The following is a 17,617-nucleotide window of genomic DNA, read 5'->3' on the forward strand; positions in this document are numbered from 1 at the left end:
GACGGGGCTTTAGGAATGTGATTTTTGCTTGTAGAATCACTAGGGAATATTATTAAGAATTTCATTTAATTTTTGTCTCTTACTGGTCCAAGCTTTGGTTTAGCCAAGAAAGCGAACTTGTCTATGGAACGTCAGTGGTGATCTCTGTACTATTGCCCCACTAGAGAAAGGGGTGGAGGCTCTTGGATTTGCAGAGTAAACAGAAGGATCCAATGTGGTTAGTTTCTCTAATTTGGTCATGTATGACATTTAAACCCTTCATATTTTCTTGGCAAATAACTTAATCTTGCTGAATTTCAATTTTCTTGTTTGTAAAATGGTGATTGTAATGCCCATGTTTCATGGTTGTAAAGATTAGAAAGAATCTATGTAAAGTGGCTGCCATAGCAGAGAAAAAGTGGTAGTTCTTACTAGTGAGTTGTTTGCAGTTAGAAAACACTAAATCAAGGGCCTAGTGTCATACTAGAAATAGGAATTCTAGTGGCTGAGTTTGTTTTTTTGGAGCTATGGGAGCAAAATTAGGTCTCTCATTTGCTATCTTGAGACTCAAAGTATAGCTTAAGTAAATATTGATGACTTGGTTAGTTTCTTTCTCAGGAAATTTATTTTGTCTCAGCCCCTCTTGAATTTTACCTAAACAGGCAAGGTCAGCCTCTTGACTTCTTTTTTTTTTTTTTTTTTAAAGGATACCTTTAATTTATTTTATTTTATTTTTTGGCTGTGTTGGGTCTTCGTTTCCGTGCAAGGGCTTTCTCTAGTAGTGGCAAACGGGGGCCACTCTTCATTGCGGTGCGCGGGCCTCTCACTATCGCGGCCTCTCTTGTTGCGGAGCACAGGCTCCAGACGCGCAGGCTCAGTAGTTGTGGCTCACGGGCCTATTCGCTCTGCGGCATGTGGGATCTTCCCAGACCAGGGCTCGAACCCGTGTCCGCTGCATTGGCAGGTGGATTCTCAACCACTGCGCCACCAGGAAAGCCCAGCCTCTTGACTTCCTATTCGACTGGGACCTTCTTGAGGGATGTCTGTGTTTTTATTTGTTTTTTTATACCTAACCTCAAGCATGGGGCCAGACAGAAACAAATGCTCAGAAATGTTGAACTGAGCTGTTCTTTACAATTGACAAAGCCCTTTAAGAGAAATTTTCTGTCACTCTCTTTGTTTTGTTTTTTTAATATTTATTTATTTATTTAGGCTGCACTGGGTCTTAGTTGCAGCATGCGGGTTCTAGTTCCCCGACCAGGGATTGAACCTGGGTCTTCTGCATTGGGAGCACAGAGTCTTACCCACTGGACCACCAGGGAATTCCCTTTGTCACTCTCTTTGAAGTTCCTTTGAGATCTAGCAAACTGTACTATGACTGGAATTTTAGAGGGTGTTGGCCAAGTAGTATTACAGATTTAAAGCAGTGTAGTGATTTAATTCTTGGTAGAAACTAAGCCAGTAATTCAGGTAGGACAGGTGTAAATGACTTCCCTCATCAAGAACACTGAGGGTTAAAGATAATACAAAGGAAAAAACTAACATTAGTTTTGCTCTTTTTAGAAAAATAGGAAATTATAGAGAAGGATTAAAAGAAAATAAATCAGTCATCCTACCAGTGTTTACATATTGGGTATTTCTTTCAGTCTTTTTCCTGTGGATATATTGGGTTGGACAAAAAAGTTCGTTGGCCAACCCAATATTTTGGAATATGGAAAAAGTTCATTTTTCCATATGGAAAAACCTGAACGAACTTTTTGGCCAAGCCAATATTTTTTTTTATAAATTTATTTATTTATTTTTTTGGCTGTGTTGGGTCTTCGTTTCTGTGCGAGGGCTTTCTCTCGTTGCGGCGAGCGGGGGCCACTCTTCATCGCGATGCGCAGGCCTCTCACTAATCGCGGCCTCTCTTGTTGCGGAGCACAGGCTCCAGACACGCAGGCTCAGTAGTTGTGGCTCACAGGCCCAGTTGCTCCGCGGCATGTGGGATCTTCCCAGACCAGGGCTCGAACCCATGTCCCCTGCATTGGCAGGCGGATTCTCAACCACCGCGCCACCAGGGAAGCCCCAAGCCAATATTTTGATGTAGTTATGATCATACCATATACTTTCTTTTATTTCTCCCTTTTTCATTAAACATTACAGCCTAAGCATTTTCTCATGCATGCTTGCAAACTCCTCACATACATTTAAAATATTGCCATTTATTTTTGAAGAAACTATACTTTTACTATTCTCTATGATTATATATAATTTATTCTCCATGATTATAAAAATAATGAGTATTCACTACAGAAACATTGAAACCTCCAGAAGAGTGTCAAGAAGAAATTAAAAATCACCTGTTATCATCCAGAGATAACCACTGATAACATCTTGGAGTATTTCCTTCTTGTATTTCTTTCCATGAACATGTATTTCATATTTTTTTTGTTTAATTGAGATCATAATACATATTCAGTTTTTAAAATACCCTACCCTTTTCATATAACATTATATCAGAGCATTTTCCATGTCATTAAAAGGCTGTAAACATTTTTAATGGTTGCATAATATTTTATTGTATATAACCTGATATATATACAGTTTGTCCTCTACTGGACATATTAGGGGAAATTAGGTCATTTTTGGGACTTCCCTGGTGGCACAGGGGTTAAAAATCCACCTACCAATGCAGGGGACACGGGTTCGATCCCTGGTCTGGGAAGATTCCACATGCCACAGAGCAATTAAGCCTGTGTGCCACAGCTACTGAAGCCCGCGCACCTAGAGCCTGTGCTCCGCAACAAGAGAAGCCACTGCAATGAGAAGCCTGTGCGCTGCAGCGAAGAGCAGCCCCTGCTCGCCGCAATTAGAGAAAGCCCGTGTGCAGCAACGAAGACCCAACACAGCCAAAAATAAATAAATTAAAAAAAAAAGAAATTAGGTCATTTTTTAGTTTATACATATTTGTTCATAAGTATTCTCATTGCAGATTATTTCCTAGAAGAGGCGCGACCAAAGGGTATGCGTTTTCTGGGGGGAGCTGTTACAGCTACTAGGTTTCTTTTCATATATAAGTCCATCCTTCTTTCCCCTCCTATTTTTTTCCTCCCTAAAAATTGCTGAAGTTTGTTTGAATAAACTTTTAAATTTGAAATAATTTAGGTTTGGAGAAAAATTGCAAAGAAAGTACAGAATTCCCACATATCCTTCACCTAGTTCCTCCTAATGTTAATGTTGTCAAAACTAATAAATTAACATTAGTACGTTACTAGTAACATTACAGACTTTATTCAGATTTTACCAGTTTTAACACTAATACCCTTTTTCTGTTCTAGGATCCAATACAGATAGCACATTGCATTTAAACACACATAAACCATCCTCTCTCTCTCTTTGCACTTTATTTGTGAAAGAAACCAGATTCTTTGTCTCCCACAGTCTGGATTTTGCTGATTGCATCCCTGTGGTATTACTTAAGATGTTTCTTAGTCCTCTGTATTTGCTATAAACTGGTAGTTAGATCTAATTCTAGAAGCTTGATCTGATTCCAATTTGATTGTTTTTGGGTGTGTATTATTTAATTTAATTTAATTTACCCTCAGGCTAATTTAATACATTTTTGACGTCTTGGTGGCATAATTTTTGCCTTTGTGATTTGCTTGCCAACCTACTAATCCATGTATGTACAGATTCACTTATTCTTGGGCTTTTCTAGGTATTTCCACTTAGCTATTGATTGTCACAGAATGCTATCTCTTGATGGGAGACTACTAACAAAATGTTCTTTATGTTTTCTTCTAGTTTAATAAGCATTCTGAGACCCAAACACCAGGACGAGAACCTTCTACCCTCCGGGTGCAGAAGAGGGCCCGTTCACGGTCCTTCAGTGGCCTTATTAAGGTAGGTACACTGTGCTGTCATTTTCAGCATTGATTGTGAGAAAATTTAACAGTCTGACTCTTCTTATGCATAAACAGTTTTATTCTGTTCTTTGGGATTCTATGAAGGCTTCACTTGTAAGGGGAAAAGAATAGAATTTGGAAAAGCTTTTATTTTTCAAAGCATTTTTCTGTGTTTCAAATCAGAGAAGGGGCTCTATGATTGGAGAAGTAAGGGATAAAAGAAATAAAGGTCCTTTTGTCTCTTCTGGGGCTGAGGACAGAGTCCTCATCCCTGAGTAGAGAATCTCTTTTGGTTCATGACCTGCTTTGTGCTACATACTTCATTGTGCAATTTGCTAAAGTTATGGAAAAGTGAGAAAGTTGACAGAGACTGGAGATGGATTTTTCTAATAGGCTAGTGAGTTTTAGGTAACTCAAATTTTTGTGAGCTTAATATTTTGATCAGTTGTTTTATTCTCTTCCCTTGTCTCAAATTCATTAAAAATCTTGTTTTTAAAACCAATGCAATATGTACTTCTGTGCTGTTGCTACCATTGCTGTCTGTAGGTTCAATTTACTTGCGTCTTCATTGATGATCTGAACTTGTAGTTAAGGGATATTGCCAGCAGGTGGCAGTAGATAGCTGATTATGGGGTTCAAATTTCCAGGCATAAACAAAGGCAAGGTCCTATCTAGTTAACTTGGAGAGAGATTAGCACTGTTCTGTGTTCTACAGGTTTTCTTTTTAAAATTGTTTAACATTATTAAAATTTATAAATCCAGCAACATTAAGGAGATCTTTGCTTAAAAGTTGTGCTCTTAAAAAAAAATACCTTTAATATATATATATGTGTATTTTTTTTTAAACTGTAGTTGTTAGCAGTTGCAACTTTATCTTACTCTAATTTTGGTTGTAGTTATTATCATTAATAGCAGTTTAGAATTCACTCAATCCATCCACTGGGGCCAATAGCCTTGGGACATTAGGTTTGTTTGACATCAAACAGAGTGAAAAGGCAACCCACAGAATGGGAGGAAATATTTGCAGAATATATATCTTATGAGCGGTTAATATCCAGAATATAAAAATAACTCTTACAACAACAGCAAAGAAAATCAATCCATATTAAAAAATGGGCAGGGACTGCCCTGGCGGTCCAGTGGTTAAGACTCCACGCTTCCACTGCAAGGGACATGGGTTTGATCTCTGGTCAGGGAACTAACATCCCACATGCTGCACAGCATGGCCAAAAAGAAAAAAAAGAAAAGGCAAAGGATTTAAATAGGCATTTTTCTGAAGAAGATTAAAAAAACGCTCAATATCCCTTATCATTAAGGAACTGCAAATGAAAACCACAATGAGATAACAATTCACACTCACTAGGATGGCTATTATCAACAAAACAGAAAATAGCAAGGTAAGGATGTGGAGAAATTGGAACCCTTGTGTACTGTTGGTGGGAACGTAAAATGGTGCAACCACTATGGAAAACAGTATGCCGGTTCCTCAAAAACTAAAAATAGAACTACCATATGATCAAGCAATTCCAAGTAGGGATATGAACAGATATTTGTATACATGTTTGTAGTGGCATTATTTACAATCAAAAGGCGAAAGCCACTCAAGTGTTCGTTGATGGATAAATGGATAAACAAAATGTGGTATATATGAACAATGGAACAGTACTCAGCCTTAAAAAAGAAGGAAGTTCCGACACATGCTACAACATAGATTAAACTTGAAAACATCATGCTAAGTGAAATAAGCCAGTCACAAAAGAACAAATATTGTATTATTCCACTTATATGAGGTACCTACAGTAGTCAAATCCATAGAAACAAAGTAGAATGGTGGTTGTCAGGGACTAAGGATCTGGGGGGAATTGGGATTATTGTTTAATGGGTACAGAGTTTCTGTTTGGGAAGATGAAAAATTTCTGGGATGTGGTGTTGGTTGCACAACAATATGACTGTACTTTACACTACTGAACTGTACACCTGAAAATGGTTAAAATGATAAATTTTATGTTATGTATATTTTACCATAATTTTAAAAAATTCCCTTTGCTAGAACCCCAAAAGTGTATTCACCTGCTTAGACGTGGCAAGTAAAATGAGCATCCTTGGTTCATTTTACTTGGAAGTCTGTCATTCCCTCTGACTTCCTGTCATAGAGATGATTGGTAACAAGAAAAGTTACAGTCCAATAAGTGTTTCTCTGTGTGTTAGTCAAACATGTTTCTTTAACTGAAGTTAGATGGGTATAGTTTTCTCTTCATAGTGAGCTCTTCTGCAGTTGGTTCTACAAGTGTTGCTAATTATTGCTTGAAATGTAAAAATATAGTATCCTCTTGGCAGCTGCCCTCTTCTTTACTGAGAGAGCATTTAGAACTTTAGAGTTATAAAAAAGTTTATAATTGTATCAGGAGAAAACATTTTAGAAAAATAATTTTAAACACAATGTTAGCAAGTTTTTTAGGACAGAAGGGTAAACTGTTTTCATTATAAATGAAGAGACTTTCAAGCTAATCATAGATGAAGGTTTCTGCTCGATAGCAAAGGAGTAATGAAATGTCTGTTAAAAAATTCACTGGAAGCTGAATTTTAGCTTTTATAGCTAGTCCTGTGGCTCCTGGTATCCCCAGTTCAGCTTATACTGAGGTGTTATCTGACTTCTGAAAGGAAGATGTACTGGCCTTATTTTTCTAGCACTTCTGTGTTTTAGCTATTTGATTTCTATCATGCTTTGATACTTTTTTTTTGGCTAGACTTTTTTTCCTCCAAAATTCGTCTCATGTAAATGATTTATTACAGAATATTCCTACTAATATTTATATTATAAAGTTTAATGTTCTAGTTTTGATGTGTTCTTTTTTTTGGAATTCAAATTTATTCTCTAAGGAGAAAAAACAAAGATTTCTTCAAAGATGGTAGAATTGTCACGGTCAACTGTTACAGTAGGTTACATTAGCTTTTAAGCTGTTCAGAGATGAAAGGGCTTTTAGTCTTGCTCTGAATATCAGTATAGTCATGTGACCCTTTTAAGAAGGCCCGTACCCTTTTATGGCTATACTAGAAACTCTTAGAGAATTTCTCCAAATTTTCCAATCCTGTGTGAGGAGGACATGACAGGGAAGCAAAATCTTAGAGTGGACCCAGTGTAAGTGTCTTTTAGTGGGGAGGGGAGGAGGGGACTCTTAAAAGGTGCCAGAGACAATATGTCTTTAGGGAAAAAATTATACTGGTAGGTAACTGGTGTTTCTTTTATGGCCTCAGAAGCACTGTAATTGGCCTGTATTAGTTGGTTTAAATCAACTATAAAGTTGTTTTTAACATTGCAGCCCTTTAATTGGTTTAAAGAGGAATAGTGATCACCTAAAGAAAGGCAGTGATCTCAGGTTTTTTAGTAACGTGCTTTGACCTCTCTTGTATAAGATGCCTGGGGTAATTTATCAAAGAGCTGAGATTTTTTTTAACCTAAGAAACTATAGTTTTGAAGACCAGTATAATTATAATATAGATATTGTAGATGTTTATAAATCAAATATTTTCTCTTCCTAAATCAGCGGAAGGTCCTGGGAAATCAGATGACGTCAGAAAAGAAAAACAAGTACCCTACTCCAGAATCTGTAGCCATTGATGAATTGAAGAGAACCAGCAAAGAAAATATGAATTTAGTAAGATACTATTCTTTGCACTTTCTCTTTGTATGTGTTCATTTGTAGAAAAGAAGAAAATTAATATACTGTCGTCTGTTTTACTGTGTTTCTTTGGGCCATATTCAACTATGCCTTTTCCCCAGTCTTTTCACTTATGCTGACTTCTTTCTGTAGGTTTTCATTGATTCATTCAATAAACATTTTGAGTTCAAGGAAGATATAGCTAGTCATAAGCAGAAATGACAAATGTAGTGAAATAGCTCCACACACAAAGTGCTGGAGGGAGCAGTTCTTACTGGGAGACTCCACAGGGTGGGTGACATTTGAGCCAGGCCTGCTCGGCACTGCAGTACGTGTGGAGTAGTCCTTCAAGTTTTCCTAGGAATGGTTACTTCATTAAGCCAGCAATAAAACAGTTAAGATTAATGAGATCTAAATACGTTGGTAAAACTCTTCATATTGAAATTGAACGAGTAAATAATTCCTCTGTTAGTAAAGTCTGTCTATAGGAATGACATTAGGACATTTAAACCACTATAAAATTTTCTTGTTACAGTTATTTTCTGGATCTCTATCTGTCATGATGACACCAACAAGACTGAAATGGTCTGAGGGGAAGAAAGAGGGGAAAAAAGGTACTAACTGTACTTATTCTGTGTGTCTTATGAATGTAGTTCCTTTCTGTATCTAGTCAATAGCATTTTTTGAATTCCTAGTGTGGTATGGTTGTAGTCAGAAGAGATGTAAAAATTATAAGGCTGGGTCCTGCCCTTGAGTTCATTTAGCAGATGGTTATTGAGCAACTACTCAGCACTGTCCCAGGTGCTGAGGGGCAGAGCTGTGAACACAGACCCACACGGTCTCTGCATTCTTGGACAGATGGGACACGTGAGAAATATCTTAAGAATACTTGTTAAGCAAATTAAAAGCAAGCGTAAACTAACTTGTGAAACCAAGTACAGGAGTGCAGAGAAGATGTTCAGTAAACATGGAATAGTTATGTTCCTTTTCTGCGCAGACTTTAGCTTTGTTTATTCAATAAAGCTTTCCAGATAAACGGCTCATGCTGAAGGACCCTGGAAATCATATCATACAACATGTTTTTGAGGATATTTAGGGTAAAAAGGATTATTTAGTGCTGGGACTGCTGATTGTCGGAGGCTCAGTTGGTGAAGTGCAGTGGCTTCTGTACTTTCCTCTGAGGAAGCCATGTGGCTAACTGGAAAGGCCAGGGGATTTGTAGTTAGACCTAATTTGAGGCATCATTCCTCTGGCCTGGGAAAACCACTCATTCTCAGCCTACTTCTTTCTCCGCAAATGGGAATAATAGTTATATCTACTTCCCAGATTTCTTATGAGGCTCAATTGAAATTATGTTTTGGAAACACGTTGTGATTGTTAAAGCATTAACAAGTAGTAGTAATTGTTACTGAAGAAAACTGGGTGAGGCTAGGTCTTGTTTTATAAGGCTTGTGTTGCAGATGAAGCGATCTCTGGTCTGATATGCTCATTTTACCAGAGATATGAGCATAATTACTATTTGAGACATCAGCAATAGAAGGGGAACACAAGCCCAGTCCTTATAGATAAATCTTTATTATTTTCTAGGAAGTTAGATTTCAGTATGGTCTTCTTACTTATCCTTGAATGAATTATCTGAACTCTCTTTTCTTTCCTTGTTGCCTTTGGCTTCTAGGCTGGGCTGTCTGATTGAGGCAAGTTTGGTGTTTGGATTCTGTGTGTCTAAATATTTCTACCTGTATCTTCATAAGTCAAAACCAAGCATAAGTTATTTTTATTATTTTTATTTTTGGCTGCATTGGGTGTTCGTTGCAGTGCGCAGCGGGCTTCTCATTGCGGTGGCTTCTCTTGTTGCGGAGCATGGGCTCTAGGCACATGGGCTTAGTAGTTGTGGCGCACGGGCTTAGTTGCTCCGTGGCATGTGGGATCTTCCCGGACCAGGGCTCAAATCTGTGTCTCCTGCATTGGCAGGCAGATTCTTAACCACTGAACCACCAGGGAAGTCCCAGCATAAGTTATTTTTGAAGGATACATTGTTTGTATCAGTTACACGTTTTCTTGCTTTCATTTTTGAAGATAATCAAGAAATGTCTTTCTGTGTTGACAGCTCTACTTTTGGAAGAAAGAAATGCGTTAAAAAAATAAGTCAGGACTTCCCTGGTGGTACAGTGGTTGAGAATCCGTCTGCCAATGCAGGGAACACAGGCTTGAGCCCTGGTCTGGGAAGATCCCACATGCCGCGGAGCAACTAAGCCCTTGCGCCACAACTACTGAGCCTGCGTGCTAGAGCCCGTGAGCCACAACTACTGAGCCTGCGTGCCACAACTACTGAGCCCGAGCGCCTAGAGCCCATGCTCTGTAACAAGTCACCGCAATGAGAAGCCTGCACACGGCAACGAAGAGTAGCCGCTGCTTGCTTGCAACTAGAGAAAGCCTGCGCGCAGCAACAAAGACCCAACGCAGCCAAAAAAAAAAAAAAAAGTCAGTTTAATATTTTACCAAGAAGTTTTAGAGCAGGGATTCTTCCTGTTAACTGTGGACTTCCTAAGGGCTCTAATAAAGTTCCTGGTATTGTTGATGGAATTTTATGTGTAGGTGCATATGTACATTTTTCTGGAGGAGATATTATATAGTTTTTATAAGATTCTTAAAAATGTTAGTGATTCAGAAAAGTGGAGGCCCACAGATAATGAATGACCTCCCACGGGATTAAGCAGTGGCATTTTCACATAACCCTCTCCCTGCTCACTTCCTCTAATTGGGAACACCTGTGGCTGTCATGACTTCACACTATTCTCCTTCTCCTTCCTCTTTAATTTTTTCCATCTCTGCAGTGCTTTACTATCGTCTGCCTGCCCCTCCACCTCTTCATGTTTTTCAGTGCTCTGTCTTAAACTCTCTGCTTGTTCCTGCTCTTGCTTTTCCCCCTCTTAGCAGTTTGGTCTCCTTCTACAGCTCAGTTCTGTTCTCTGTTTGATACCTGCTCCCAAGCCTGCACCTCCAGATCTGAACTCTGTTCAGTCTTCAAGCCCACAGATCCAAGTGCCTGCCATCTATTTGTTTTACATAAAGAATACAAGCCAAGATTTTTTTGATGGTGATTTTATAAAAGGAACAAGTATTTTTTAAAAAATTTATTTATTTTATTTATTTATTTTTGGCTGTGTTGGGTCTTCCTTGCTGTGCACGGGCTTTCTCTAATGGCGGCAACCGGGGGCTACTCTTTGTTGTGGTGCGTGGGCTTCTCATTGTGGTGGCTTCTCTTGTTGCAGAGCACGGGCTCTAGGCATGCGGGCTTCAGTAGTTGCAGTATGTGGGCTCAGTAGTTATGGCTCATGGGCTCTAGAGCGCAGGCTCAGTAGTTGTGGTTAGTTGCTCCGCGGCATGTGGGATCTTCCTGGACCAGGGATCGAACCCGTGTCCCCTGCATTGGCAGGCGGATTCTCAACCACTGCGCCACCAGGGAAGCCCAGGAACAACTATTTTTTGAAGATAATGCAATTTTATTATCATCGATAGTGTGCTCCCAAAGACATTTATTTCTCATGGGGTTTCTCAATTGGCACTATCGACATTTTAGGTCAGATAATTCTTATGATATTTAGCATCCCTGGTCTCTACCCACTAGATGCCAGTAGCACCCTTCCCCCAGTTGTGACAACCAAAATGCCTCCAGACATTGCCAAATGTCCCCTTCATGGGAGGGGGCAAAATCACTCCCTGATGAGAACCGCTGATTCAGCACCTACTTATTTATGGGCATTATTTTCAGCAGTCAGAATCTTACCCATTGTTCAAAGCCCAGCCTAAACCCTACCTCCTCTTCAAAACCTTCTTTGGCTAACCCAGACAGATATACCTTTTCCTTTGGACTCTTATTGACATTGCTAAAATGTTGACATTTAATGTGATTTATCATAGATATTTGCTTCACATGTATTGTCTTATCTCTGTAGCTAGTTTCTCTTCTGGAAGACAAAGACCAGACTTAATATATTCGTGGCCCCCGTCTTCTTCTCTTCCCCCCAGTAATGACTGCCTTGCATCTAGTAGGCATTTAGTAAACATTTGCTGGTGAGAGGTGTAGTGGTGGTAAGAACATTAGTTTTGCATTCAGTTAGGCTTGCGTTCAGTTCCCAGCCTTTTTTTTTTAATTAAAAAAAATTTTTTTAATTAATTTATTTATTTGTTTTTACTTTTGGCTGTGTTGGGTCTTCGTTGCTGTGTGCGGGCTTTCTCTAGCTGCAGCGAGCGGGGGCTATTCTTCATTGTGGTGCGTGGGCCTCTCATCATAGTGGCTTCTCTTGTTGCAGAGCACGGGCTCTAGGCACACGGGGTTCAGTAGTTGTGGCACGTGGGCTCAGTAGTTGTGGCTTGCGGGCTCTAGAGCACAGGCTTAGTAGTTGTGGCGCACGGGCTTAGTTGCTCCGCGGCATGTGGGATCTTCCCGGACCAAGGCTCGAACCCGTGTCCCCTGCGTTGGCAGGTGGATTCTTTTTTTTTTTTTTTTTTTTTTAAATTTATTTATTTATTTATTTATTTATTTATATTTGGCTGTGTTGGGTCTTCGTTTCTGTGCGAGGGCTTTCTCCAGTTGCGGAGAGCGGGGGCCTCTCTTCATCGCGGTGCGCGGGCCTCTCCCGTTGCGGAGCACAAGCTCCAGACGCGCAAGCTCAGTAGTTGTGGCTCACGGGCTTAGTTGCTCCGCGGCATGTGGGATCTTCCCAGACCAGGGCTCGAACCCGTGTCCCCTGCATTGGCAGGCAGATTCTCAACCACTGCGCCACCAGGGAAGCCCTGCAGGTGGATTCTTAACCTCAGTTCCCAGCCTTAATAGCTGTATATCTTAGGGCAAGTTTATTTGTGTAGGCTTCACATTCTTCACCTGTAAAATAGCAAGGGCATTACCTCATGCCCAGGTTGTGAGGGTAAATAAGACAATATACATAAAGAACTCAGAGCAACACCTGGCACAAAATATGCACTTAGTAAAGGTAGCTGTTACTGCCATTAAGATGATTTAATGAACTGAGATTAGAGCAAGAGGACAAAGTGATGTTTACTTGGTAGAGAGTAAGCAATTCTCCCTCAGTTTATAGAAAATAATAAGTATAGATTTCTCTAGCTTTTGGGTGGAATGTTTGCAAAAATAAATATTTATAAATGTGTTTAATGCTCCTTTTTCTCTTTCAGCCTAGGATTCCTCTGAAGGATCCAGAGGTTTCCTGTTGTCCGCCCAGAATTTTCTCTTTTGTGGGCCAGGTGCCATTACCGCTCACAGAGAAGCTTGGACTTGCAGCTTGCTTGCTGCATGTTGAATTGTGAAAGCCAACTAATCCTGTGACTTGACTGACGCCTCTTACCCCACTCAGTGGGTGACATCTACAGACTCTGCCTGCTGAACCAGTGCTAGCGACTCTCTCTCTCTCTTTTAAAAAAAATGTTATGGGGAAACCACTAACCAGCCAAATCAGCCTAGACAGCACAGTAGATGAGTAGAACCAGGCAGACTCCTGTGCTCATTCCACGTATTTGTTTAGGCAGATTCGATTTTTAAAACATTTGAAATCTGTGCTCAACTGCCAGTGATGTTTTTAAAAAGTGCTGTCAATCCTGGTGGATTGATATTATTTTTAACTGATAGCTTGGGCTTTTCTCTATTTTGATAGTTTTGGGGGATATTTTGGTTATTGTTTCTTGTTTATTTGTTGTTTGTGTATTTTAAAAGGTAAAGAATCAAAGTGGGCTCTAAGCCAGATGTCTTTCCTCTCTTTTTCACCTTAAGCTTTGGGAAAGCTCTTTATCTTATGAGGCTTTACTCCTCAATACCTATTTGTGTACAAAGAATTTATAGCTTTCCTGGAAATTTTTTATTATTTCTTGGGCCTGAGATTGTAGGTATTGGGCCTGCAGTATCAAAAAAGGAGAATTCAGAATGATACAATATTTAAACAAATAATGTTAAACTGTGGCCCTTCTTCCCTCCCTCCATCCTCTCTCCTTTCCTCTCTTCCCCTTTCCTCAGTGATGTCAAAATGGTTGTGTGGTTGCTGAACTCCTTTCCTTCATTCAGTTTCCTTTCTCCTAAAACATCTCTGGTGCCAGTGTGGTGCCAGTACTTCTGTGACAAATCACTGGGACTCAAGGAATGTCACCAACAGCTCACTTGAGGCTTGCTGAAACTCCTGTATGTAGTGGAAGCTCTGGAGGGGGACTAGGATGGGGCTGGCTTTATGGCCAGGACAACTCTTGATGGGTGGGATTATATTGCATCCTTCTAAGGGATCAGGTGTGCAGGCTGGACCGTCTCCTGAGAGCCAGCTGGAGTCAGAGGGAGGAAGTGAGCATCAGTCTCCATGGGGCTGAGAGATTTAAAGGAGAGAATGCCCTTATTTGGAAGCAGTTGTGGTTTATCACCCATGTTCAAGGGCGGCTGCTGGCCCACCCCTCTCCTTGTCACGATGGGCATGGGGAGCAGTTTGGAGATGGGCTGGAGCTTTGACTGGGTTGGGATGTTCACATGTGTCTGAGGTGAGCAGTGGGATGGCTCTGATCTAGTGTGGGAGCTCACTGCCCAGAGCGCAGCAGGGGCAGGTGGGAGTGTTAGTCTGTGCCTGCTCTGTTAGGTGTGTAACCTTTCTCACCCTGTGTGCCGGAACTGAGTCAGGCCTCAGCGCGGGGGGTTGGGGGGGGCAGTTGCCCAGCAAACCATGACTTGCTGACCTATTTTTAAACAGTTGAAATGCTGTGTTGTTGCTGAAACAAAAGATGACTCTGGGTAGCACAGTTTGGTTTTGCATCCGGATGTCAGTCCTGGCTTCCATATTTTCTGTTTCTTCTGCTGCTGTAACAGCAGTAGTAGAGAAAAATGTAAAATTTGGCTGTCCAACTTGATAGATTGTGAACAATAGGTGGTTAGGAGTATAAAACTGCTCAGAAGCCCCTTTCTCTAGAGCAGTTTTATATCATTCTTAAAAATACTTATTTGCAAGTTCCTTTGTGGAGGGTTCTTCTATTTGACTTTTTTGTTATAAAATTCCTTGCACCAGCTGTCAGTGAGTTCAAACAGAGACCCCTTTTGGTATGACCAGGCTAAAGTGTGTTCTCCCTTAACTTGATACTTGCTTGCTTTATTTGTCTAAGTGCCTCATTCCGTAGTGGTGTGGTCTGTTAAACATGGTCTGGCATAGGTGGAGAGAGCAGAGCAGTGACCTGATACCTCCTTGTCATCGAGTTTGTTCTGTGGTTCTATTTAAGGGAGGTAGCTGAGATTTAGGAGACTTTCTGTGGTTGAATGCAACTGGTAATCCAGGCTCGTGTTCCGGGGCTGGAGTGGTGAGAGATGTCTGTCACATGCTTTTATATAGCTTGCCCCCTTGGGCAGTTTATTTGTGTATTTGGGTATGTGTGTTTCATTAAAGTATTTATTAAATATGATTTCCCTTGCTGTAAGGGTATGATAGGTCTTTTCCTTCTTTTTTCTTTTTTAACAGAAGCTGTGAACTAGTTGGAATCCAAATTTGAGAAATAAACAGCGTAACCTTCTGCCTTATAATATATAACTGTTCTAATCCTGTGGAATCTTTGCAAAAACAAAAACCCTTTAGCATTTGCTACAGAAGGGTACTGTTGCCCTTCTGACTTGGTGGGCAGATGTTTTTGAGCCAGTATTTAACAATTTTTAAAATCTATAATATTTTAAAAATCTGTTTTCTATGTTTATTTTTTGTGTTGGAACAATCTCTTTGGAAATGCCTCTTGTTGCTTTTAAAATTTCATTTCTTTCTGGGGTCAGTTGCAATGGGTTTTGATGTGATATCAATATGGGGCAGTGTATTTATGCCAGAGGGCTCAAGCATAAAAAATGCAGACCACTTCCTTGATTCAGATCTGTACTGGGTGAGCTATACTGGTTGAATCAGTGAAAACCATGGGCACTGGAGTTTCTAACCTTTTACAGTGGTGGACTTTTGCACTGGGACCAATGAATCTGGTTTGAAAGACTCCATTGCAGCAGTGAAAGAGGATTAAGTGATACTGATTGTACCTGAGTGCCAAAACATATTAAAGGAGGTGGTATCTAATGAATCATAACTGAATCCGCAGTTGATCCTCCACAAGCTCATTACCCTGAATGTCTTTGCAGAGTTAGGAATGACGAGGGGGTACCCTTGGGAAATGGAGTAGTATAGGGTTAACTGCGCTGACCACTGGGTGTTCCAGAGGTGGCTGTTTTGCTGGCTTGTAAGAAAGCCAGTGGTTCCAGAGTCAGAGCAGGGCCGTTCTCTCCTCTGGAACAGCAGTGTTTCTGTTCAGCTTTTCTCACAGAAACCTATGTTAGGATACGGTTTAAAACACTGCCTTCTAGGAGAACCTGTGGTCCCAGAGTGACTAGCTGTGTGGCCATGCATAACTGGGGAAGCCATCTTAGGAATGACTCCTCTAGACTTTATCTGCTTCCTTCATACAGGGCCTCGCACAGATGCTTGAAACTGACGGCTCTCATTCTGAAGTCTTTTCTAAGTAGAACTCCTTTCCCCAGGAGAGAGCCTCGTCCCTGCCCTCCTGCATCTGGAAGCCTTGGTACTGAAGACAGGACCTTGATCCAAACTGGATACTAGCAATTGGCAGGATTGCTCTAGAATTTGGGGAAGATTTGGGTTTCTAAGATGCACAAGCTTTTCAGACCAGTGGTAGTTAATCCAGTCTAAAACTCACTATAGGAGAGCTGGCTTTCCTAGACAGGTAATGCTGAACTCTTTCCACAGGTGGAGAGTGGATGGGTGGGCTAGCAAGGAGGTGGAGTAAGTACTTAAAAGCCTGAGTGCTTGGGTTACCACGGAAACTGGAGTGTGCGTGGCCATAGCAGGTGCTAAAGAGCCATTGAGCACTCCCCCAGACATGTTTGGGGACCAGCGGAACTGTTTGGGAAAAACACTCCTGCCCCAGGGTCCTTTCTTCTTAGCAAGGATTGCCTTTTCGCTCTCCCCAAGCCTGCTCAACAAGAGAAACAAGGTTTCTTAACTGTCTAACCATTTTTTATTTTTCATTCTTATTCAACTATATCATATATATATTTATATATATATGTAACTGTAAAGAAACATATGCGTTGTTTTTCTTTTATATTCATGTAATATTCTGAAATTAAATTTCTTTTGTTTCATATCTATAGGCTTTGACTGGTCTCTTAATTCACATTTGACTGATGGATTATTATTATTTTTTAATAAAGTTATTTATTTTATTTTATTTATTTTTGGCTGCGTTGGGTGTTTGTTGCTGCGTGTGGGCTTTCTCTAGCTGCGGCGAGCGGGGGCTACTCTACGTTGCAGTGCGCGGGCATCTCATTGTGGTGGCTTCTCTTGTTGCGGAGCATGGGCTCTAGGTGCACAGGCTTCAGTAGTTGTGGCACACAGGCTTAGTTGTTCCGCGGCATGTGGGATCTTCCGGGACCAGGGCTCGAACCCGTGTCCCCTGCCTTGGCAGGTGGATTCTTAATCAGTGCACCACCAGGGAAGTCCCTGATGGATTATTTTAAAGAGAGGTTGTCTCTTAAAAATTTTTTTTTGAGTTTAATTGAGCTATTATGATAGAGGTTGCCTCTTGTTCTGAGGAATATGAAATCTAAGAAAAGTGCGTCTTTGGTTTGTTTTCCAGCTGGGTGGGTGGGTTCAGGGGGAGTAGGGCTTTTGGCTGATAGGAAATGGGATTGGAACCTCCGGGAATTTAGAGCTTCCTGATTTCCCTTGGCTGAGTCTAGAATGCTTTGCACAGATTTCAGTTTCACACATAATCTTTATTTCCTCGTTTAAAAATAAGGAGTGATATTTATAGTAACAGTAAAAACCAAGTGACATTTTCATCTAGGCCAGCAAGTTGTAGTGTTTAGACAACTCTGGTTGAAATGTTGTTTCTGCCACTTATGTATATGAGCTTGGGCATGTTCCCTCCTCTGTAAGGTGGGGATAACAATATCGTCTCAATGATGCCATGCTCTCAGAGGTAAGGACTTAGCATAAAAGGTTTTAATCTGGAGTCTGTGATTGTGCTTCAGGAATCTTTTGCCCCTGTAATTCTATGTAAAATTTT

General features: G+C 40.6%; 1 protein-coding gene across 2 annotated transcripts in view; it reads left to right on the forward strand.

Moving 5' to 3' along the window:
- ARHGAP19 (Rho GTPase activating protein 19) overlaps positions 1 to 16,642 on the forward strand; it is an 81,932-nt gene extending 65,290 nt beyond the window's left edge. The window contains exons 9-12 of one of the 2 annotated variants that reach the window (XM_036829196.1): positions 3,766 to 3,864; positions 7,412 to 7,522; positions 8,061 to 8,139; positions 12,719 to 16,642. In XM_036829196.1, the coding sequence (XP_036685091.1) occupies positions 3,766 to 3,864; positions 7,412 to 7,522; positions 8,061 to 8,139; positions 12,719 to 12,723 (294 nt within the window). In that variant the 3' untranslated portion in view covers positions 12,724 to 16,642. The remainder of the gene's footprint in view (positions 1 to 3,765; positions 3,865 to 7,411; positions 7,523 to 8,060; positions 8,140 to 12,718) is intronic. The other variant, XM_036829197.1, reaches the window with a different exon arrangement.
- The last annotated feature ends 975 nt before the right edge of the window (positions 16,643 to 17,617 follow it).

Source organism: Balaenoptera musculus, chromosome 16 (assembly GCF_009873245.2).
Source record: "Balaenoptera musculus isolate JJ_BM4_2016_0621 chromosome 16, mBalMus1.pri.v3, whole genome shotgun sequence".
Lineage (NCBI taxonomy): Eukaryota > Metazoa > Chordata > Mammalia > Artiodactyla > Balaenopteridae > Balaenoptera > Balaenoptera musculus.